The following is a 24,637-nucleotide window of genomic DNA, read 5'->3' on the forward strand; positions in this document are numbered from 1 at the left end:
AACCGACTTCTTCTCATTTAGGTTTTGGCATATCGCTTATCATAGGTTCTCCAAGTCTTAGGAAAGGCTTGTTGCAAACGTAGGTCCAGGGACACATGACCATGAAAATTGCTGCTCCAGAAAAAGTGCTTTTAAGATGCCACTTCTGCAATTTAAAAATGAAACAACAACAACAAAATTTGATAAAAATGAAACCCAGGGGAAAAAATGTATAATATATAAATTGCTTTGCAGTTTTGTTTTTTTCATAAGCCAGGCACAGTTTTTTAAGTGGGAAATCTCTTTGCATTGAAAAATAGTTATTTTGCTTTGCAAAACTTTGTCCCTACAGGATTATCAAACCGGGGTAACTACCCTTCTTAACCTCTTCCATCCCCATCATCCATTCCCTGTCCAGTGAATTTAAAATCTGATTTGATTGTTAAATAAATGTAATTAACCATTTTTATTTTTAAAAAATACCTGTTGTTCAAACTGAGGCCCCCTAGAATGGTCACAGGAAACAACACATGACTGCACGCACACACACACACACACACACACACACACACACACAGAGTAGCTTTAGGCTTGGTTTGATGTCTCATTACATTACCAAAATATGAATACATTTTAGTCTATGGTTGTCTTAATTCTTAGTGATTCTCCCAAAGGAGCGGGAGTATATTAGGGTGAGAAGAGACTGTCAGACGTACTGCAGAGAGAAAAACAGTGAGATAGAGAATTTAAATCCTACCCACACTTCAAAGTCTGGCGCAAATGTGGCCACCCTGAAACCTTCCCATATCCTCCCACCCGTGCTCCCTTCTTTGTCCTCATGGAGATGTTTGTGCCTCCTCTATGGTCTCCCTCTCTAGACTGTAAATTACTTGAGAACTGGTTTCTTCAGTGTTGACCTTCTAGCTTCCAGCATGGTGCCTTGGCCCAAATACATACAGTTAGAACGGTAATTAGAGCTTGGTTTGTGAGATATGTAAGTATATCTGTGTGTGTTTATACAGCATGCCTCTTTTGTCTGAATTCATGTCCTTTCCTGCAGGCCAATCACTTTGCTGTGCACCATGACGAGGAGAAAGATGTGATCACAGGCCTGAAACAAAAGACCTTGTATGGACGGCCCAACTGGGATAATGAGTTCAAGACCATTGGGAGTCAACACCCCAGGTAAGGAATTCCCCCGCCAAGGTGTTCTTTTTTTTTTTTTACCATCTTTATTGGAGTATAATTGCTTTACAATGGTGTGTTAGTTTCTGCTGTATAACAAAGTGAGTCAGTTATACATATACATGTGTTCCCATATCTCTTCCCTCTTGCCAAGGTGTTCTTGAGGCTCATGGTCTACAGAAAGCAACAGCTTCCAAACATGGCTAGATTTATGTATTGCGGAAACTAAAATACCTAGGTTACCACATTCACACCCATAAAAGGTTCTAGATATCTCTGACTTTAAGAGGAAGTCTTTAAATCACACCAAACAAAGATTCCCAGGCCCCACCTCAGACTTTCTGAACCCTGTTCCCCTCACATAGGCCCATAACTCAGTTCTTTTCTTTCACCTCCTAAATTTCAGTCGTGTATCTACTTCTATTAATTCTCTATGATTTATATTTATTACTAAGGAGACACTGTCCCCACTTTCATTTATAGTTTTTGGGTCCAAGATCATAAGTTGACAGATATTCCAGGTCCTTCCTGCCCTCACTAAAGCTTTGGTCATCATGAAACTAAATGTTCTATAATATAAAAGACAGCTCCCCACAACAAAGGATTCCCTGACCTAAAATGTGAGTAGTGCTGAGGTTGAGAAACTGTTTTAGGTCAGTTTTCATTGTGCTACTATTCCTTGGTATTTCTAAGTTTTTCCTGCCTACTGTACTGACTGTTCTTGAAACTCTTTATCAGTCATTTACACTTTAGAGTGAACGAGGCTTGGTTGGTTTCTCGAATAGATTGATTGGTAAAGGAAAGTAGCTTAAGAAAGAGACAGGATGCAAAGGAAGCAAGCACTACAGTTCTTGCTTGTCTCGCAAGCTTATCCTCTTACGTTCTCTAGATTTTCAGATGCTCCCTTTTCTTCTTTGAAGTCGCAAACATTTCTCAGAACATCTCCAGGCAACCTTTATTTGCCTTAGTTTACTAAGACTTCCAATGAAGCTCAAGAGGAGAAGTGCTACTTACCTGTCTCTTGGCTTCAGGCTCCATTTCCACTCTTCATGCTCTCCTGTGTATCGTGGCGGGCTAGAAGTCTGAAAACTGCATTTCTAAAATCTAGAACACATGACAAACTCAAGCAATCACCATAAATACACTCTTTACGCCATTGCTTCTTACACGTTGATGAACATATAAATCACTTGGGGAAGCTTTTTGAAACGCTGATTTAGTACATGTGGGGTAGGGCCAAAGAAACTACATTCTTGGTTTTGAATAGATTTTTGAGTTTTACTGAAATCTTACGTGAACAAGAAATTGGAAATACAATCACATCAAAGAACAAATTGTCACGGCTTTGACATTTAAGCCAAACCAATTTTGTAGGGCAGATTTCAAAAAGGTGTGAAGTTATAACAATTTAAAAACACAGTTGACCTACTTTAAGAATCTGCGTTCTTAAAAAGCTGACACCGAGGCTACTGGTCCGGAACCAGAGCTAGAGGAGCAAGGCTTTAAAGTCTAAAATGTTGAGGGATGAAGTCACACGAAGCTGTTGGCAGAGGTGGTGTTCCTGAAGCGGGTTTGTCCTTGATTTTAAGGTGCTGGAGTGTTTGGGGACATAGAGCCCTGAAGGGCAGTAGCCCACAGGCTCACAAATTCACCCTCATTTTCCCTGTGGTAGAAGTTTCCGCAAACCCTGCTTGCATGTCATTTTTTCAGAGAAGTCAGCTGCCTTTTGAAGTAGCCAGCTGCCCGCCCCTCCCAGCCCCGCAAACAGGGCCGAGCCACGCTCCCTCATGGTAACCTGAACTCTGTCATTTGCGGAAGGACAAAGGAGCAGAGGAGACTCTGCTCTGAGGCCTGAAATCAATAGGAAATCCCCCCATGTGCTTTGTAATTGAGCCCATCCCAAAGCCTGAAACTGTATTTTTTCTTTCTTTCCCAAAAGTACCAGAATAGGAGTTTTCCTCTGTGGACCGGAAGCGTTGGCTGAAACCCTCAATAAACAGTGCATCTCCAACTCCGACTCTGGCCCCAGGGGAGTGCATTTCATTTTCAATAAGGAAAATTTCTAACTGGTCTCTTCCATGAGGAAATAAATGTGGGTTGTACCGCCAAATGCCCCAATAATGCCAGTTGATAATATAAGTTCCCTCCTTTCAAGAAAAAGAGAGAAAGAGAAACTATAATGTGATGATTTGCCCTGAAAGGAATGTCAAAGATTGTTTAAGTCATAAATTTGCATTTGTATGGGGCTTTATGGTTTTCAGAGCAATTATATACACATTTTTTCATTTTGTTTCCTCACAGTAATTCCAGAGAAAGGTAGGGCAAGGATTCTCAGACTCAGGTCTCAGGATTAAAAAATGGGGGCTCAAAATGGTGAAGTAGCTTCCCTAAGATTAAAGCTGAGACTGGCTCTAGACCATCTGACTCTAGGTTTGGTGATCTTTCAGCAATACCAGGCTGCCTGGAAATAGGTTTGTATACTCCCCAAAAGAAGAAGCAAACCAGGGAGTAACTTTTCATATTCCCTTTTGTGTCATCTTTGTTATCATTATTGTCCTATCAAAGGAAATTTTCCAAATAAGAGATAACATATGTTGAGAGTGATTCATCACTTAATGGTGACAGCACACTCCAGTTTACCAATGCAGCAGCCTAACTGGGTCAGAGATTCCTCCTACAAAAGAATATTAGACTGACTGGAATTAATGTATGCCCCAGCAGAGAGTGGATACTCAATGAAAGTTTGCTGAATGAATGAATGAATGAAAGGACCTTTAAAACCATACAATGCCAGGGTAGAACTAATTGAAAGCTTTAAACAGGATTATCTGAGGAAATCACTTCTGAGACTCTTGTTGACCAAAGGAACCTGATTCTCTTGAAGGTAAAGAACAGGCTAAGGTTAGTAACCAGTAGGTTGTCGTGTCCAAACATTTTTATTTGAAACATGCAGGAAAGGGAGATAGAGGCAGAGAATTGAACTCCTGTCCTAACTCTGGCCGGCTCCTTATGCTATGAAAGAAATGCAAACTGATTTATTGCCGGAAACAGTCTCCTCCAGCCAGCACTTGTGAATCTGAAATTAAGAATTGTGACAAATATGTATCTGATACGCCCATCTGCTTTAAATAGCATCCACACTTTGGTTTACTTAAATACACATGCGAAAGAGATCTTACTGGTGTAACTAACGATTTATTGTTCTATCATCATGATCATGATGAAATTTACATCCCAGAAACTAAAATCCCTAGCTTACTGTGTAGGTATTGGATTCATACCCAGTAGAATGTTCTGGATATCCGTGAGTTTGAGAGTCTCTAAATCATTGTTAATGTGGCCAGAAAGGTTTTTTCCCCCCCTCAGGACTGCTCCTACTTCTGGGAACTAAAAACAGCTTTATGTGTTATATCCTCTGGGGCCACAGATATTTAGAAGTATTCAACTTTGATAATGAGAAAGAAAGAGAAGGGAGCGGGGGGGAAGGGCAGAAGATGGAGTTAGGAGGAAAGGGGAGGGAAGGGGGAAGAGAATAGAAGGAGAGTGAGAGAAAGCGAAAAAAGGCAAAAGGGAATGGTAGGTGAAGGGGGTCACTTTCTACCCCAGGTTTCTTAAAGTCTTATACGTATTGAATGTAATTGCAGGAGCTACACACATATTCATTTTATTTTGATAACATATGGTATTGAATCTGAAATTCTGGCCATGAATTTGATGCTGAGTGGCCATATTCAGGGGACTGGGCTGAACTAGTAAGAACTCAGTTGTTCCTTTGGGTTCCCAGGATGCCCCGGGCACTGAGGGTCGGTCCTGACAAGTCAGGCTTGCTTTGAGAATGTCATCTCCCCACAATGTCCCAAGACTGTTTCTGCAAAGAGAAACTTAGGTCCAGCCTGTTCACACTGCACCCCAGGTATCAGTTCATTCATTCAACAAACTTTTATTGTGTTATTACTATGACTCAGGCTCTGTGTTGATAGCTTCAGTTCTTTACACCAAAGTGTGAGCCAGAGGGGGAACCAGAGTTAATAAGGAGTCTGAGAATCTGGGCCCTCGCTCGCCTGTGTGGCGTAAGTAAAACCAACTCCATTTGTTGCTCTGAAAATGTTTCTCCAGGGTTTTCTTTTTTTTTTTTTTTTCCCCGGTACGCGGGCCTCTCACTGCTGTGGCCTCTCCCGTTGCGGAGCACAGGCTCCGGACGCGCAGGCTCAGCGGCCATGGCTCACGGGCCCAGCCGCTCCGCGGCATGTGGGATCCTCCCAGACCGGGGCACGAACCCGTGTCCACTGCATCGGCAGGCGGACTCTCAACCACTGCGCCACCAGGGAAGCCCCAGGGTTTTCTATTTTTGACACCAACAGAGTTACCAAAATAGAGAGATCTTCCCTGTGTTATCCTGGTTATGAGATGAAAAATGAGTGTAAAAGCTGTTGTCATTATGAGAGCTTCCTTCTCCATCCTTCTCCCCAGCCATCGGCTGCCCGCACAGCTTTTTTAGCATTTAGTATTTAGTAACAGGTAGTGAGAAAACGATTAAGCATTGTTTTTAATCTCAAGGCTATGAAGGCTTTTCTTATTTCTTTTGCTTTTGCAACACTGCATTTATGAAATTTGAATACTTGTAGATGTTGTGTGTGAATAGTTTACGGGGGGTGGGGGGACCCTGGGAAGAACTATCAAAACTGTGCTCAATTATTAAAATGAATGAGCTCTCTCTGTGTCTGTGTTATTGATCTTCATATTCAAGGGTGGATTCAGGTGGCAAAGATTTTCTCTGCCCCAGTGGGATTGAGATTCTCTGTGTTTTTGTAGATATGTCAAACACTGCACAATTTCTGGATTGAGAAGGGAAAACTGAGTACTGAGTTCTGTACTAATGTCCTGGTGACCCTCACAGCACTGGTATAAGGGAATGGACAAGGGAGTGTCACCTGACATTGCAGACAGAATTTCAAAGGCAAAGAAGTCCTGGTGTAAGACCTCTTTTTTTTTTCATTTCCACTCACCTTTTCGGTTCTAACTTTGCAATTAGCTGCCATCATGTGCTCATGGTTCTGTACTGGTCATTGTTCTAAGCGAGTCAACCAGTTATGACCCCCCGCCCCATGTAGGAAAGGGATAGAGGTGTGGGCATATGCTGCCACGGGGGGGGAAAGGTCATTAACTGAAATAAATGTCAATAATAGAAATAGCTAATGTTTAATAAACACCTACTATGCCAAACATTTTACATCCACTTCAGCTAATCCCTCAGGACACTGTAAGTCATTTTATCCCAATTTCGTTGATAAAACAAACAAACAAACAAACAAAAATACTGAAGCTGAGAGAGGATAACTGATAGGCTCAAACTATCCCACAACTACTGGGTGACTGTCAAAATTAAGTCCATATCTTTCTAGCTAAAAAGCCCATGTTCTTTACACCACACTAACAGATTAGACGAGGTATAAGTAACCAAGGATATTTTTAAAGCTATTGTGCTAGGTACAGATTCTGCACCAAGAATAGCTGGGTAACAGTGGTGGTATAAGCCTCTGGTTTATGCCATCGAAGTATCTTGGTTCCTTAGTTTAGAAACATTCGTTAACTGGATTCATGCTAATTTTTACTTTTATTTATTCTGTTGTTTTTTCAGCTTTATTGAGGTATAGCTGACAAATAAAATTATAAGATATTTAAAGCGTACAGCATGATGATTCACCAAATAATGTTTTTCCAAAGAACAGCAACTTTCACTTATATAACCACAATGCAATGAACCAATCCAAGAAATTTAACACTGATACAAAACTAGCATTTACTATATAGTCTACGTATAGGTGACATTGTATCCTTAGTGCATTGTATTAGGAGGTAGGTATTGTCAGTTTGTCCTGTTATTAGTGGTATTAAGTTTCATCACCAGATTCTTCTGTTATAAACGTAAAGGTATTATTTTACTTTTGTAATTAGTAATTAGCATTTGGGGAATATGTACTGACTGTATAAATATCATTTTCTCCAATTGTCTTTCACCCAGTCTCGTTCTGGCCTTCATTGATGAAATTACACTGAACCAATTTTTATAATGATGGTTACAAAATATCCGGATTCTTAAACCTCAATAATCTGCCAATTTCTTTTTCCCCCAGGTTTATTGAGATACAATTGATACGTAACATTGTGTAAGCTTAAGATATACAATGTGTTGATTCGATACACTTGTATATTGCAAAATGATTACCGTGATAGAATTAGCTAACACTTCCATCCTGTCATGTAATTACCATCGCTTTTTTTGTGGTGAGAACATTTAAGATATACTCTTTGCAGTATCCCACAGGTTTTGACATGTTGCACTTCCATTTGCATTTGTTTTGATATACTTCTTGATTTATCTTTGATTTCTTCTTTGACCCATTGGCGTTCAGGAACATGTTGTTTAATTTCCACATATTTGTGAGTTTTCCAGTTTCTTCCTGTTATTGATTTCTAGCTTCATACCATTGTGGTCAGAAAAGATACTTATGATTTCAATCTTCTTAAATTTACTAACACTTGTTTCTGACCTATCATTTAATCTATCCTAGAGAATGTTCTGTGTGTGCTTGAGAAGAATGTGTATTCTGTTGCTGTTAGATGGAATGTTCTGTATATTTCTGTTGGTTCCATTGGTCTAAATTGTGTTTCAGGTGCAACATTTCCTTGTTAATTTTCTGTCTGGATAACCTATCCATTGTTGAGAGTGTGGTATTGAAGTCCCCTACTATTATTGGATTGTTGTCTATTTCTCCCTTCAGATCCGTTAGTATTTGCTTAATGCGTTTAGGTGCTCCAACATTGGGTGCATATACATTTATGATTATTATATCTTCTTGACTAATTGGCCACCTTATCATTATATAATGACCATCTTTGTCTCTTGTTACCATTTTTGCCTTAAAGTCTATGTTGTCTGGTATAAGTATAGCTACTCCTGCTCTCTTTTGTTTCCACTTACGTGGAATATCTTTTGCCATCCCTTCACTTTGAGCCTATGTGTGTCCTTAAAGCTGAAGTAAGCCTCTTGTAGGCAGCATATAGTTGGGTCTTGTTTTCTACCCATCCAGCTACTCTCTGCCTTTTGATTGGAGAATTCAATCCATTAGCATTTAGAGTAATGATCGATTGGTAAGGACTTACTAATGAGATCTTTTAAATTGTTTTCTGGCCATTTTGTAGTTCTATTTTCCTTTTATTCCTTTCTTGCTGTCTTCCTTTGTAAATTGAGGAATTCCTTAGTGGTATGCTTTACGTTTACCTTCCTTAGTGGTACCCTTCCTCTTTACCTTTTGTGTATGTACTGTACATTTTTGCTTGGCGGTTCCCATGTGGCTTACATAAAACATATATATAACAGTCTATCGTACACTGATAATTTCATTTTGATTACATACAAAAACTCAATCCTCTACTACGCCCTTTTATATTTTTATGTCACCATTTACATCTTTTTATATTGTGTAACTATTGACGTTAACAAATTGTTGAAGCTATAGCCATTTTAATACTTTTGTCCTTCAACCTTTGTATAGAGTTAAGTAGTCAACACATCACCATATTACAGTATTCTGAATCTAACCCTATGCTTACTTTTACCAGTGTGTTGTATATTTTCACATGTTTTCATGTTACTAATTAGCATCCTTTTGTTTCAGCTTGAAGAACTCTTTTCAGCATTTCTCGTAAGGCAGATTTAGTGGTAAGGAATCCCCTCAGCTTTTGTTTATTAGCGAAAGTTTTTATTTTGCCTTCAATTCTAAAAGGCAGCTTTGCTGGGTAAAGTATTCTTGACTGTCAGCTTCTTTCTTTCAGCGTCTTGAATATATCATCCCATTCTCTCCTGGCCTGCAAGGTCTCTGCTGAGATATCCACTAATAGCCTTATAGAAGTTCCCTTGTACGAGAGGTTTTTTTTTTCTTTTGCTGCTTTTAGAATTCTCTCTTTGGTTTTAGACAGTTTTTGTTGTTGTTGTTTTGTTTTGTTTTGTTTTACATCTCTTGGAGAAGATTGTTTTGGGTTGAAATTTTTAGGTGACCTATTAGTTTCATGAACTTGGATATCTAAATCTCTTCCCATGTTTGGGAAGCTCTCAGTCATTATTCTTTAAATAAGCTTTCTTCTCCTTTTCCCCTCTCTTCTCCTTCTGGAACTCCAATGATGTATACATTATTTTTTATGGTGCCCCATAATTCCCCTAGGCTTTCTTCATCCTTTGCCATTCTTTTTTCTTCTTGCTCATTGATTGGATAATTTCGATTGGTCTATCTTCGCACTCATTGATTCTCGCTTCTGTTTGCTAAAGTCTACTGTTGAAGCTCTCTATTGAATTCTTCAGTTCAGTTATTGTATTCTTCAGCCCCAAAATTTCTGTTTGGTTCTTTTTAATTTTTTCTATCTTTTTTAGAACTTCTCATTTTGTTCTTGTATTGTTTCCTGATAGCATTAAATTGTTTATCTGTGTTCTCGTGTAGCTCTCTGAGCATATGTAGAATAATTATTTTGAATTCTTTATTGGGCAATTCCTGGATCTCCATTTCTCTGGGGCCAGTTGCTGAAATGTTACTGTATTCTTTTGGTGGAGACATGTTTCCCTGATTCTTCATGATCCCTGTAGCCTTCAATAGATGTCAGCATATTTGAAGAAGCAGTCATTTCTTCCAGACTTGATGGACTGACTGCTGTAAGGGAAGCCTTTTACCTGCAGAAGGGGGCATACTGGATCATGTTGTGACCCTGGGTCTACTGGTGCAGGGTGCCAAGTGTGGTCTGGAGAAGTGCAGTGTCTCTTCAGCTCAGGCCGCTGTGTGGTCCTTGGTGAGTACTGCATGGGGCGGGGGCTGGGGGCAGTCTGCAGTGGCTGCAAGGGCTGTTAGGATCCTAAACTGTACCTCCAGTTCCAGTAGCTAGTGTAGGCGGTGGGGGTGGCCAGAACTGGTGGTATACATACACTTGGTTGTGGAGGCCAGCTGCAGGTGCCCATGTAGTGACTGAGGCTAGTTGCAGACACACTCGTAGTGATGGGAACCAGGGCAGGTAGCAAGGGTCGGGCTAACTATGTGCTCTCTAGTAGCTGCAGGGGACCTGGCTGTTCACATGCTTTCCTGTGGCTGCATACTCTCCCCTGCTGGGTGTGCACCCTGCAGTGGAGGCTGGTGATGGGGTCAGGCTGGGGGCGTGCAGGTGCAAAGCCGGAGGTGGGCACAGGTGGGCAGGGTGGTGCTGGCCAGTGACAGACACGGCCTGATCTGGGCCCACAAGCAGCTGTGGTTGTGCGTGCACTCACCCATGGCTGCTCACTCACCCGTGGCTACACACCCTCCCCCGGGCTTGCAGGCTGCAGTGGTGCACAGCTACAGGGGCTAGCCTCCAGAGCAGGCCGTGGGATCACCTAGGGGTGGGGGGTAGGCTGGGATTTTGCACTTAGGCAGCTGCAGAAGCTCCACCCGGCTGTGAGCATGGCTCCAGGGCTCTGATAGGGGTGGGGAGGGACTCAGGCGGCTGGCCTCTTACACTTGCCCAGCCGCAGAGAGCTCACTGGCTGCAGGTGTGATCTCGCTTCTGGTGGGTGGGGTGGCAGTAGGTGGGGAGCGGGGAGAGACTCAGGTAGTTAGCGTCATTGAACAGAATACCTGTGGGGCAAAAGCTGGAGATATCAGCAGCCCGTCTGCAGCAGCTGTGCTGGCCATTGGCTTCATCAGTGGGAAAACCTGAGTTTCTGTGCAGGGCGGGTCTCTGTGAATCACGCTCTCTCCCACTACGTGTCTGCTAATAATAGCCTCTGCTTTCCTTCCTAGCTCGTAGCCGGCCGTATTGACATTTCAGCTTTGCTGGTGGGGTGGGGTGAAACTGAAGCAGAACCTTCGTGAGGGGTCCCAGGAAGCTGAGGACGCTGTCACTCACCCCACTCTTAAGGAAGGGGTAAGTTTTGGTGAGGGGAACTCTTTCTAACTGGGAGCTTCCTTCTTAGCCCTGAACAACGCCAGCTGCAGGGGCTGGGGTGGAGGGGTGATGGGGGCCGAAAGAATTCGTTTTTCTTTTCTTTGTGTGTGATTGTTCTCAGGTTTTTTGTTCCACGGTGTTGCTGAAAGTCCCTAAGTGGACTCTAGAGGTCTCCCAGAGCTGTTTCTGTTCAGGGAGAGTGTCCAGTCATTAATCTTCGTAGGGAGATCAGGAAGCTGGGTTCTCCTACGTCACTATCCCGTAACCTAATTTTCACTTACGAATGGACCTATTAAGAAATGGAGTGATTTTGCTTGGAGAAAAGAAGCCTTCAGAGTGGCTCAATAATATTTATGTAATCTACATTTTTATATTTATTTTGTGCATAAAGGATTTCTATCTGACAGAAAAGGCCAGTTATCGTCAATATTGTGTGTGTGGTGGGGGGGTGTGGGTGTGTTATGAAGTAAAATTGCATGAGGAAGAAGCTAAGTTATAAAAGGACAATTTCTCAACTCTAAATGTTGTTGTGTATATACCATTCTGTGGACAAAAGGAAGTACTAAGAAACATTAGACATGAATAGTGGCCGCTATGAATTTATTTTCTTGATCTTACTCTGAGAACTGTACCTGTCTGATTTCTGGAAACAGCCCAAAGTATTATATTCTGAAACTTCATCGTTCGGAGAAGACTACTCCAAATACAGTTAATCTGACTTGTGTTTTAAAAATTAGGCTCAAAAGACCTTCATAAGTTTCAGAATTACATTAGAATATTAAGTAATCACCAAGTTTACCATTGTGTTAGATCACTTGATTACTAAACATGGCTTCCTCTTTCCAGTCATGCAGTTCCCAATTAAGTAACAAGAAAATCACCAGCCCTCCCACTCACATAGAAGCTAAACATCACTCTTTCAGATCAGATGGGGGACGGTGGGGAATTCAGGGCAGAAGGAAGGAATCACCTTTGTCTTTCCTGAGATTTTAGAGCAAATTTCAGATATCCTTGCATTGGTTGATAAGAAAAAAGAATCATGTTATCTAAGCATTACCTGGGGTTAGTTAACGCACCTGTAGTGGCTGAAAATCACCAGAGCACACGATTCACATTGTAGTTATTCCATATGTAGCTAATGAAGGTCAGCACACCTATCTGATGATCCTGTTTTCCAGTTGGGACCTCTGCAGCACCTATCCAGGGCTAAAGTATTAAACTCAGGCAACTCTGCTGTCAACTTCCTGGTGCATTTATTACTCGGTGTTTCATTCTTCTAGGGCCAATGTGCCTGTGACTTTACTGAGATCAAAGGCCACATCCAACTCACAATGAAAGTAGACTGTAAAACTCCTTTCAGGAATATGACTTTTTGCACTTTTTTCCTTTGTAGAAAACATTCAGCAAATTTTACTTTCCACTTGGTAGGTAGAAAAATGCATTTTGAGAAATCTTCCTCTTTAAGATATTGTATATCGAGAGTGGAGGTGGAAATAGGGAAAAAATGAAACATCACTAGATGATACAGCATTAATTAGACGGAGTGAAACAAAATAGGGAATATTAAAATCAAATGGAGTGCTTCTTTTTCCTTGCTTTAAAAAAAGTAAATAACATTTCAGTTGATTGCAGTGTGGCCCCGATTTTCCACTTCTCTCTGTATCCATGTCCTCTGATATGTGGCTTCACAGTTTCTTCCATCAAGAGGAGTGTATTTGCTCACCGCTTGAATCTGGGCTATTCCTGTGACTTGCACTGACCAATAGAATGCAGTGAAATTGATGTGTGTGTTCTAGAGTCTAGACCTCAAGAAACCTGGCATGCTTCTCTTCTCTCTTTTTCTCGTCTACCTTTTCCATGATAGTATGCCCAGGCTGGCTTGCTCAAAGGTGAAATGTGTAGAATGGAGCAGATTCGACCTAGTAGTGCCGAATCTGGAGGGGTCCAGGATGAGAGTTGAAGGTGATTATATTCATGCTCACATTGCCTGGGAAAGTTTTCTGGGGGTTGCCATAAAGAACATGTTGGCTTCACTATGAGTAAAAACACTATATCCTTTGAATTGGCATGACTTATGTGGAGTTTTACTTGCTTTGAAAATCCCTGGGATCATGGATCCCAAATTGTTGCCACGTAGAAAATACAGGAAATTTATTTTAGACAGTTCTACCCAAATGACTAGCATGTTGTTCTATGTAGAAATAAGCTATCGGGCAATCTTACTGTCTGAAACAGAACTAAAAACTGGGGATGAGGGCAGGAGGAAGTGTCTGAGCTGCCAAAGTAGAACTAAAATCCACAAACAGTACATTAAACTCTGAAACCAAATCTGCCAAAAACAATCTGAAATTCAGTGAGAGCTTTTTCACACTTGCCATAACAAGCTTCGTGATCTTGGTCCCAGGGTTAAAAGAAGAGAGAAGAATTATTAGAGGTATACACACAATGGTACCAAGTGACATCTGAGAACCTAAAGAAAGGACAAAGAAAGAAATGCTACAAACAGACTCAAAAACTCAGAAGTGGGCTTCCCTGGTGGCCCAGTGGTTGAGAGTCCGCCTGCCGATGCAGGGGACACGGGTTCGTGCCCCGGTCCGGGAAGATCCCACATGCCGCGGAGCGGCTGGGCCCGTGAGCCATGGCCACTGAGCCTGCGCGTCCGGAGCCTGTGCTCCGCAACGGGAGAGGCCGCAGCAGTGAGAGGCCCGTAACTCAGAAGCACAACAATCTGGGGTCATTTAGTGTAAGGGCAAAGAGGTCCATATACCTCAACAGAACTTAAAGGCATCATGGTACTGTATTCCCTTTTTTTTTTCTTTTGGTACTGTATGTCTTCATTCATTCATTCATTCATATTCAACAAATGCTATAAACACTGAACTTTTTCTCTGGTCAGTGTACTGGCCAGAACCTAAAGGGCTGGGAATACTCATTAGAACCTACAATTTGACACAATAACATGTGTAATGGCAATGATGTTTTTAATACTCCATTCACAAAAGAGTTAAATCATGTTGAGTCAGCTAAATATTCATGCACAGTGGTTAAGATTTTTGCCTATGTTTAAAGGGTAAATTTTCAGTTATCTGGAAAGTGCAGATATTGAGAATGACTCATTTCAGGGTGTTCCTAGACGGCTTAAGTTTTGCATTATTAGTATGTCTAATAATAAGTTAGTATGTCTAATTTCCAGTACAGGAATGTCCACATTTCTTGGAGAAAGGGAAGGAGAACTTGTATAGGTTTTCCTTAAAAAAATAAACTTTGTTTACAATTAATTTAAAGATAAAAATCAAGAATTAGGTTGCTTTAAAAGTGGGGAGGGGAAAACAGTTACATGATATTTAAGGCATTGAAAAAGAAAAGTAGTTTTATTCTTATAAAAACAATTCCTTAAATCTTCTGCTGAAAGTGAAAAATACAGAATATACTAAAAAAAGTTTTTTCTTTTAACTTTCACTTTCTTACTGGTATTTAAAAACAAAATTAGTTATTTTCAGAAATGAGGAAGTTTTGACCTGCTGGATAAAGTTCTGCTGAAGGTGGTATTGATTGCTTTCAGATGGCAGAGAACTTATAAGCTCTTCTCTAAGTGAAGATTATACTGGGAAAATGAATCCAAAGCATACCCAGCATTTAGAAAAAACATAGCCTTGTTAAATAGTCATGAAACCCACAAGTCACATGGAAAAGACAGATTGAACTACACAATAAAAATTCAGACACTTACAGTTCAAGGTGGTGAACTGACCCTAAGCAATTCTCCTTCTCTTTCTCCCAAGACTCATAAAGCACATTTAAAAATCATGATAGTATAACCCGTGCAAAAAGAATAGAAGAGGACCATCAAGGGATAAAAGATTTCAACATATTCCTAGAAGCTGGATAATTGGTAGAGGAGTGGTGATTCATGAACTGGGATGGAGGAAACCAAAACCAGAATTATGTGAGGAGGAGACTAAAGCTTAGGAAGATGCCTACCTATCCTGAAGAATGCCAGAGGGTTTAGGGACATGGAGATACCAGAGATAAAGAAGGAGAATAGTGACAACTGTGACTGACAAGAGTAGAAACCCTCATCCAACCAATGAAAGTTCCAGAAAGAGTACAGAGATAGCAGGTGGGAGAAAAGCATCAAAGAGATAAGACAATTTATCTGAGCTAAATGACACAAGTCATCACGCTGATAGATTCCACTGAGTAACCAGTACATTGAAAACACATCCCCACATCTAGACACAACCTTACAACATTTCAGAATATCAGGTTAAAGCAAGATGGCAATAGCCTACAGAGAAGAAAAATTAAAGCAAAATCAAACAAATCAAAACACAGTTAACCCATAATGCAGAAAGACTCAAACTGTTTCTACCAACACTGGCAACTAGAAGACCATGAACTAAGGCCCTCAAAGTTTTGCTGGAAGTTATATTCAACCTTGAATTCTATGCTATCTCAGAGTAGGGCCTCTCAAAAGCAGAGTTTAAAGCAAAGATTAAAGTGGTGATACTTTGCTTGCTAGGTATAAGCCCAGGGTGGTGAGGGTGAGGAACAGGGGAAGTGAGGCAAGGAAGTATGAAGCACCAGATGTTAAGCATCACTGCACTGACCACCGATTCACATTGAGCCCCAAACTCATTACGTGTGTATGCTCAGTGCTTGAGTCTTCTCTCGAAGGCCTTCGAAAGGCACTGCACCTCCAAGTGGTCCAAGAAAGAAAGGGGTGGGAATTTATCTTGCCAATGTATTCCTCTTGTCTGTTTTCCACTGGTCAAGATCCATTCCATGGGACTGTAACCTCCTATGACATTGCAATATAAGATATATATGTATATTCCAGACTACTGGCCAGATCTTCTAAAACCTTTGTAATTTCCTAAGCAATATAGGTGCTAGGAACATCTTTTGTTCTAATATTTGGTCTTTGACCCCAGTTGCTGATACAGAACTCCTAAATCTCTTGGAATTTCCTGAGTGATGGGAGCATCTTTGGTTCGAATGTGGTGACTGTTGGTGGACAGAATTCTAGAGAGTTTTAGTATAGGGGCTGGTCACCTGAAAGACCAAGCCATAATTAGAAGCAGGGAAATTTCAGCTCCACTTCCCTATCCTCCAGAAAGGGGAGAGGGGCTGGTGATTGAGTTAATAACTGATCCTGCCTGTGTGATGGAGCCTCCGTAAGCGTCTCTGAACTGCAGAGTTCGGAGAGCCTCCAGGTTGCTGAACACATAGAGGTGCTGAGAGGGTGGCACGTCCCAAGAGGGTGTGGAATCTCTGCGGCTCCTCCCCCATACCTCAAGCTATGCATCTCTTCCATGTGGCTATTCCTGAATTGTATCCTTTTATAATGAACTGGTAATCTAGAAAGTAAAATGTTTTCCTGAGTTCTGTGAGTTGATCTAACAAATTATCAAAGCTGAGGAGGGGATTGTGGGAACCCCAATTTATAGCCCGTGGGTCAGAAGTACAGGTGACAACCTGGGACTTGTGATTGGCATCTGAAATGGGAGCCGTCTTGTGGGACTGAGCCTTTAACTTGTGTAATCTGTTGATAACTCCAGGTAGATGGTGTCAGAACTGAATTGAATTGTAGGACACCTAGCTGGTGTTGGAATATTGGTCACACTTTTGGGTTGCATCGTCCAGCCTCAGTGACGTGTCAGGAACTAGGAAGACATCATACTCTGCATCGGGACATTTCACTGAAGTCTGTGTGGGGAGGAAAGGAGCCAGCCCACACAGATGGGGCTCTGACCAAGAGGGAAAGAAAGGAGGCATTTGAGAGAATCCGAGAGAAAGAAGCACATAGTTTATATCCCATAACCCAGCTAAACACTCCATGGTGAGGCAGAATAAAGACATTTTCTGACTTCCATTTTCCTTTTTTTGAATTATTTATTTTGGCCATGCCTCGTGGCTTGCGGCATCTTGGTTCTCCCACCAGAGATTGACCCGTACCCTCAGCAGTGAAAGCACCGAGTCCTAACCACTGGACCGCCAGCAGTTAGCCAGGGAATTCCCTCGAATTATTTATTGACATATAATATATGTAAAGCAAGTTGTATAATGAGCACTAATCTTGACTGTACAACTCGAGAATTTTTTACATATGTAGGCACCGTGTAACACCATGAAGATCGCGATATAGAACATCTCCAGAACCCGATTTCCCTCATGCCCCTTGACAGTCAATCCCCTACCCCTTAGAGGTAACCACTGTTCTGACTTCTAATATCATATACTTGTTGTTTTTTGCAAGCTCTGAATTTCATACACATGGAATCCTGTAGTATATGCAGTTTTGTGTCTTTTGCTCAAAAATCTTCCTGCGATTCATCCATGTTGTGTGCAGCAGAAGTTTCTTCTTTTTTATGGTGGTGTAATCTTCCATTGTGTGATGCCACTGAAATTCATTTATCCATTCTTCCATTAATAAACATGTGGTTTGTTTCCAAGTTTGGGTTATCATGAGTAAAGCTGCTCTAAACATTCTTATATATCTTCTGGTAGACATATGCATATATGTAGGAGTCAGATTCCTTGATCATAGAATAGTGTATTTTTTGAAGGTTTTTATTTTTTATTTCTATTTTTTAATTCCTGGCTGTGCTGTGCAGCATGCGGGATCTTATTTCCCCAATCAGGGCTCAAACCCATGCCCCCTGCAGTGGCAGTGCAGAGTCTTAACCACTGGACCACCAGGGAAGTCCCTGAGTAGTGTATGTTTAGCTTTAATAGACACTTTCAAACTTTTCCAAAGTGGTTGTCCCAATTTATAACTTACTAGCACACTATGAAGGTATAATAATTAAGAAAGTGTGGTATAAGGGCAAGGATATAAAATAAGCTATATATATTTTTTCAAGTTTATATGTATATTCAACTTAATATATATTAATAAATCAAGTTAATATATTAACTTGATGTAAACCAAATGTACGATTGCAATTAAGTCAAGGGAAAGGATGGTCTTTTCTATAAATGGTGCTGGAACAATTCTACATCCATATGGAATCATATAAACCTTGACCTCTACCAAAATTAGAGATTAGCATAGACCTAAGTGACCTAAATGGAAAAGGTAACGAACAAAACTTCTAGAATAAGACATAGGAGACTATATTTATGATCTTGGGGGTAGGCAAAGATTTCATAAACAGTATACGATGAGCACTAACCATAAAAGAAAAAAGTTTAAAATCCGACTTTATAAAATTAGGAACTTCGGTTCATCAAAAGATATCATTAAGCAAGTAAAAAGACAAGTCACAGATGGGGAGAAGATAATTACAATACATATATCCATAAAGGACTCATATTCCAAATATATAAAGAACTTGTACAGATCTGTAACAGAGACAAAAAAATTCAAAATGAATAAAACACTTGGACAGTCACTTCTCAACAAAATATATCTAAATAGCCAATAAACATGAAAATTTCTCAATATTATCAGGAAAACTCAAATTAAGATCACAAGGCAATCCTACCTCGTATCGACCAATACAGCTAAAATTAAAACTTTTGGTGTTAGTGGGTACATGGAGCAATTGGAACTCTAAGACATTTTCAGATTTTTAGGTACACTAAAATTAACCTCCCGTAACTCTTTCCTGAGAAGTCACTTGAGGCTGTATTTTTGAAAAATGAGGAAGTAATCTAAAACAAATGAGGAAATGGGATCTAGAAAGCAATTGTTCTAACCCAGGAGAACAGAGAAAAAATGTCCCAGGATTATGGCTGTGGTGTATTTCAGGCTGAGCAGCTGTTTCAGACAGAAGCAGGAGAAGAGTGCTCCAAAATGATCTCCAGGAAATAAAGGAAGTTGATGGAATAAGTAAAGTGTTAGAGAGCTGGGTTTCTTGAGCATGTGGGAAAAGCATTTGATGGGAGTTAAAAAAAAAAAAAGGAATCCATTCAGACGTCACTCTAGGAATATTCTCTCTTTAGTGGTATAGACATGACATTAGATCCATAGGCAAGGAAAAATAATACTAGCACAACTCAGCTCAAAGATAATAATACTAATAAAAAATAATGATCTATATTATGTATAATGTTATAATGTCATAATAATGTAAATGTTGTTTATTGGTTTTCTGATTTCAGAATTATTACAAGCATACGTCATTTTATTGTCCTTCCCTTTATTGTGCTTTGCAGATATTGTGTTTTCTTACAAATTGAAAATTTGTGGCAACCCTGTGTGGAGCAGGTCTGTCGGCACCATTTTTCCAACAGCATTATTTTTAATTAAGGTATGTACATTGTTTTCTTAGACATAATGCTATTGCACACTTAATAGACTACAGTATAGTATAAACATAACTTTTATATGCACTGGGAAACCAAAAAATGTGTGTGACTCGCTTTATTGAGATATTCGCTTTATTGTGGTTGTCTGGTACTGTAATATCTCTGAGGTCTGCCTGTAGACAAATCACAGGAGAATTAGGTATATGTAAAAAGTTCTGGAAAGATGCACACCAAAATAATGATATGATAATCTGAGGAAGTAAGAGAGATTTGGGGTTAGGTGAAAGGGAATTCTCACTTTTACTCCATGTTGTGTTGTGTTATGTTATGTTATGTTACTTTTTGGATATTCTGATCAGATTTCACATGATCAGATTCATGCATAGATATTGCTTACAAAACTTCAGCCTGTTCTAAATTTCGGTGGGAAATGCAATCCCGGTCAGTCCATCTTATGTCTTTCCTCTTTTGAAAAACTTTCAAGCCTTCCTACTACTTCAGAATAGAGCCCCGACTTTTTAATGTGACTTAAAAGGGACTGTGTTTACTTCTTTGGCTTCACTTCTTTACTTCTTGATTTTGTACCTAATAATATTGATATTATGCCTAATATCAAGGGAACTGGAAAGTGCTATCCTGCCACATGCCTACAAGTAATACTTGACACTTGTGGAGAGCACCAGTAGTTCATGGTCCTTTTGTATACAAAATACGCTCAGCCCTTGCAGAAGGTTGACAACCCCAAAGGTCTCCCTTCCTGTCACAGCATTAAGCTCAAAGCCCAGGAATGTTGGTTGATACCCAGGAGTTACTGTAATTTCTACCTGCAAGCCAGTCAGTTCTCAGTTAACAGCCAAGAGCACGTTGCCAACATTAAGTTTTCCATCTTTCCCTCCTAGATCTACAGGCTTAATAGATACACGATTTTAGATGCAAGTGACTACAGGCAACATTTTTAACAAATGCTCTGCCTCTTGCATAACAAAGATCTTCACTTTTTCAGCCTTCAGTATCTGCTTTTTTGCCACTCACCAACAGATCGCTATGTCAAAGTCATTTATTTTAGAGGTTTTTTTTCTTTAAGTTTTCCTTTTTTTTGGGGGGGGGTGCATTGGGTCTTTGTTGCTGCATGCGGGCCTTCTCTAGTTGCGGCGAGCGGGGGCTAGTCTTCATTGTGGTGCGCGGGCTTCTCATTGCGGTGGCTTCTCTTGTTGCAGAGCATGGGCTCTAGGCACACGGGCTTCAGTAGTTGTGGCACGTGGGCCCAGTAGTTGTGGCTTGCGGGCTCTAGAGTGCAGGCTCAGTAGTTGGAGTGCATGGGCTTAGTGGCTCCGCGGCATGTGGGATCTTCCCGGACCAGGGCTCGAACCCGTGTGCCCTGCATTGGCAGGTGGATTCTTAGCCACTGTGCCACCAGGGAAGGCCTATTTTAGGTTTTGTCACAGTATGCCCTACTTCTGATCTCAGTTTCTATGTCAGTAAGTCAGGATTAGGCTCTGCTGCAGTAACAAACAACTTCCAAATCTTACCAACTTAAAGCAATAGAAGCTTACTTCTTGCTATACTACGTGACCATTGCATGTTGGCTGGGGGTGAGGGGAGACTGTTCAACATTTTCCTCCTATATGGACCCAGGCTGGGGCAGGCTCCATCTTCTTGCTTCTGCTATGTGCTAAAGATGCTATATGCTTCACCTCATTGAATCCTCACAACTATTATTCCTGCTTTTCAGAGGAGGAGATTGAGGCATAGAGATATTAAGCAATTTTCCCAGTGTCATACCTCTAGGAAACAAAGCAGTTAGGACTTGAATCTGGGTGGTGTGTCTCCCACCAAGCTTAACTACTACCCTGGATCTTCATAGAATAATGACGAAGGATCGAGGTAAATGAATGAAGATACTGGTGTTCACTGGGATAGAGGGTAGGAGTTTACCTCAGAAGATGAACTTGGAAAATCACTTCTATGGTATTCTTGCTAAAATTGCTAAAAATGCATAGCCTGAATTCAGTCAAGATCAGACAAACCCAAATTGAGGGACATTCTTAAAAAATACCTGGGCAGGTACTCTTCAAATATGTCAAGCTCATGGAAGACAAAGACGTTGAAAGTCTGTTCCATATTAAGGGAGACAAAACAACTACATGCAACATGTGGACCTGGACTGGATTCTGGACCAGAAAAAGAACATTAGTCAGACAATTGATGAACTTAAGGACTGTGGATCAGATAACAGTATTTTGCTAATGTTAACCTTCTTATTTTTATCATTTCTCTGTGGCATGAAAAATGATAACATTTGGGTAAACTAGGGGATGGGTATTCAGGAATTCTTTGTGGTATTTTTCTCACTTTTTTTGTTTTTTGCAAGTCGAAAGTTATTTCAAAATTAAAAGTTGAAAAATGGAAAAAAAAAAAGATGATCTTGGAAGAGAATCCTACTTTCAAACCCAGAAGTTTAATTAGTGGCAATATATAAGAGTGAAATTAGGTTATGATGTTAAGTAAACAGTTAACCATTGAGTAAGAATAACGTGCACCAATTTTAGTAATTCCATTTACTTTGACAAAATGCTTAAGGCATAATCCTTGAATATAGTGCAGTATGGTTTCCAGATCTAGGGCCACCGTGGGTCCTGGAGTACCTGTGATTATCTGGGGAGATTGGATGTGAGAGGTGAATGGCTGTGGAAGGGTTTGGTGTTGCTTGAAGCCCTAGGTGCTCTGTGGATGGTCAACTCGAAGCAGCATTCTAGGTGGAAAAGAACCACCCTGAATGGAGAAAACTGGGTTCCTCTTACAGACTTCCTCCAGGGCGTGCTGGACAGGAGCTCTGAGTGATGTGTCCCTTTGTCTCCTGCTGTGGGATGAGAGTTCAGCTGTCTACCATCTAGTGGGGCTCCAAGAAACAGGAAACTGAGAACGGAACACAGAGGACAGTCGTGTTTTGCGGTCGTGTATGAAAATTGTCTCTAACACTTGGGAAAGGAGGACTAGCGAGTGTTGGACATGACAGAAAAGTCCATTGATATCAGTGAGATTGTGGGGTGGGCAGCAACTGTCACCACAGCTGCAACCACAAGGGATGCCATCCACCTCCTTCATGCATGACAACTGATCACACCCTCCCTCCTTGCGAAACTCTCTTCCCTGGACTTTTCGGGACCCCACCCTCTTCTCATTTTCTTCTGACTACACTGCCTGTCCCCCAGGCCTTCCCACTCCAGTGTGTGGAGACTCCATTTCCTTACCCAGAACCTCAGCCTGCCCTTGACTCTTCTCTTACACACCACAGGCAGTTCATTATCAAGTCCTCTCGACCGTATCTTGAAAGCATGTCCAAAATCGGACCTCCTCTGCTTCTCATCACCTCCACCATAACTACCTTAGTCTGAGCCACTGTCATCTGTCACCTGCACTACCACAGTGGCCCTAACGGGGCTCTTTGCTTCTGTCCCCACCGGCCTACTGTCACTGTCAACACAGCAGCCATGGGGATCACATCCCTTCTCGGCTCAAAAACGTCAGCGCAACGTCATCTCACGCAGAAATGGTCCCATGTGATCAAGTCCCCTGGTACCTATTTGGTCTTATTTTCAATTAAGTCCCTCCTTTTCTCACTCAGCTCCAGCCACACTGGCCACTTTCTGTCCCTTAAACATACCAAGATTGGTTTCACCTCAAGATCTTTACGCTTATGGTTCCGTCTGCCTGGAAGGCGCCTTCTCTCAGGAATCTGTGTGATCCACTCCCTCACCTCCTTCCCTTCTCAGATGAAATGTCACCTTTATGAGAGAGGTCTGCTCTGACCACCCCATCTGAGACAGCAGCCCTGCCACTGTCCCCTCCCTGAATCACCCCCCGGCCAGTGTAACTTCTTACTTATTATGACTTCTCTATGGCACTTTTTACCCCCTGAACATACCTGTTTATCGTCTGCCTCTCCAATAGGATGTAAGCTCCACGACAGGAGAGTTTTGTTCATTCGTTTCCCCAGAGCCTGGAATGGTGTCTGGTACGTAATCAACCCTGAGTAAATATTTACTGCATGAATTACTGACTTCATGCTGTACGTGGGAAGAGACTAGGGAAGGAAAGTAGGTCTTGGGAGTGTGGCAAGAGGAGGCCCAGAAGGGCTACTGAGGAATACAAATGAGACACCCAGCCCAGAGACCGCAAATGAAACAGAAGGATTTGGAATTCTGGTGATTTCTCTGAGGACGAGTTGCTACAAACCAGTAACTACTCTGTTTCTCCTACTTATACTCAGAGGCCTGGGAAATGCAGGTTCCAGTGTGATAGGTTTAAACTCTGACATATTTTAGCCATTTGAACAAATGGATATGTTTTCTGGGAAAAGCTGGAGATCTCTGACTATCCATCTTGGGTAATTGATCAAAGCCACCAGAGAGCCATGGTTTGGAATCTCAGGGAGAGCAGAGATTTTGAAGCTTAGACTTCAGGACACAATCAGTGGCGTCCTTCTGTCCCCTGGTGGCAGCACAGCTAACCTGCACAGGAAGACAAATGCCTGGAAGAAGAGAAGGCAAAACAAAAAGGTCAGGGTTCTCGCTCTCAAAGCCTGTAGCCACCAGAAGTGTGTGTGCACATGTGTGTTTGCCTGGGATAAAGATCTCGCAGTGTTTTTCCTTCCTGAAACCTGACCATGCTTCCTTACCCACATGACTTCAGCATCCCAAGGGACTGGTTTTAATGGAAGACATTACCCCGACAGCTAAATTTTGATGTAAAACACACCCCTTAATCCAGGCCGTAGACAACCTCCTCTCATAACCGTCTGCCACATGTGCTTGTAGAAAGGATTTCTGTATGACTTCATGATGAGCCCTTCTCACTCCACTCCCTTCTATCAAGAGTCTATGAGTCCGGGGCTTCCCTGGTGGCGCAGTGGTTGGGAGTCCGCCTGCCGATGCAGGGGACGCGGGTTCGTGCCCCGGTCCGGGAAGATCCCACATGCTGCGGAGCGGCTGGGCCCGTGAGCCATGGCCGCTGAGCCTGCGCATCCGGAGCCTGTGCTCTGCAATGGGAGAGGCCACAGCAGTGAGAGGCCCGCGTACCGGAAAAAAAAAAAAAAAATTAAGAAAAAGAGTCTATGAGTCCAGCCATCCCTAACCTTCCCACTTCAGACTTTCACTTGCCGGAGGCATCTCCATCCCCCTTGTATTCTTCACTGTTTGCATCTTACCTCTGCCTAGCAACACATGTTTTACTCTTGCTTTTGTGTGACTGGAGA

General features: G+C 41.6%; 1 protein-coding gene across 1 annotated transcript in view; it reads left to right on the forward strand.

The window, feature by feature from the left end:
* The window catches only part of CYBB (cytochrome b-245 beta chain), a 34,534-nt gene extending 30,061 nt beyond the window's left edge, over positions 1 to 4,473 (forward strand). Inside the window, exons 12-13 of the mRNA XM_079910761.1 lie at positions 1,040 to 1,164; positions 3,104 to 4,473. Of these exons, the coding sequence (XP_079766887.1) occupies positions 1,040 to 1,164; positions 3,104 to 3,230 (252 nt within the window). The 3' untranslated portion in view covers positions 3,231 to 4,473. The remainder of the gene's footprint in view (positions 1 to 1,039; positions 1,165 to 3,103) is intronic.
* Positions 4,474 to 24,637: the final 20,164 nt, after the last annotated feature.

This window comes from Stenella coeruleoalba (assembly GCF_951394435.1).
Source record: "Stenella coeruleoalba genome assembly, chromosome: X".
NCBI classification, from domain to species: domain Eukaryota; kingdom Metazoa; phylum Chordata; class Mammalia; order Artiodactyla; family Delphinidae; genus Stenella; species Stenella coeruleoalba.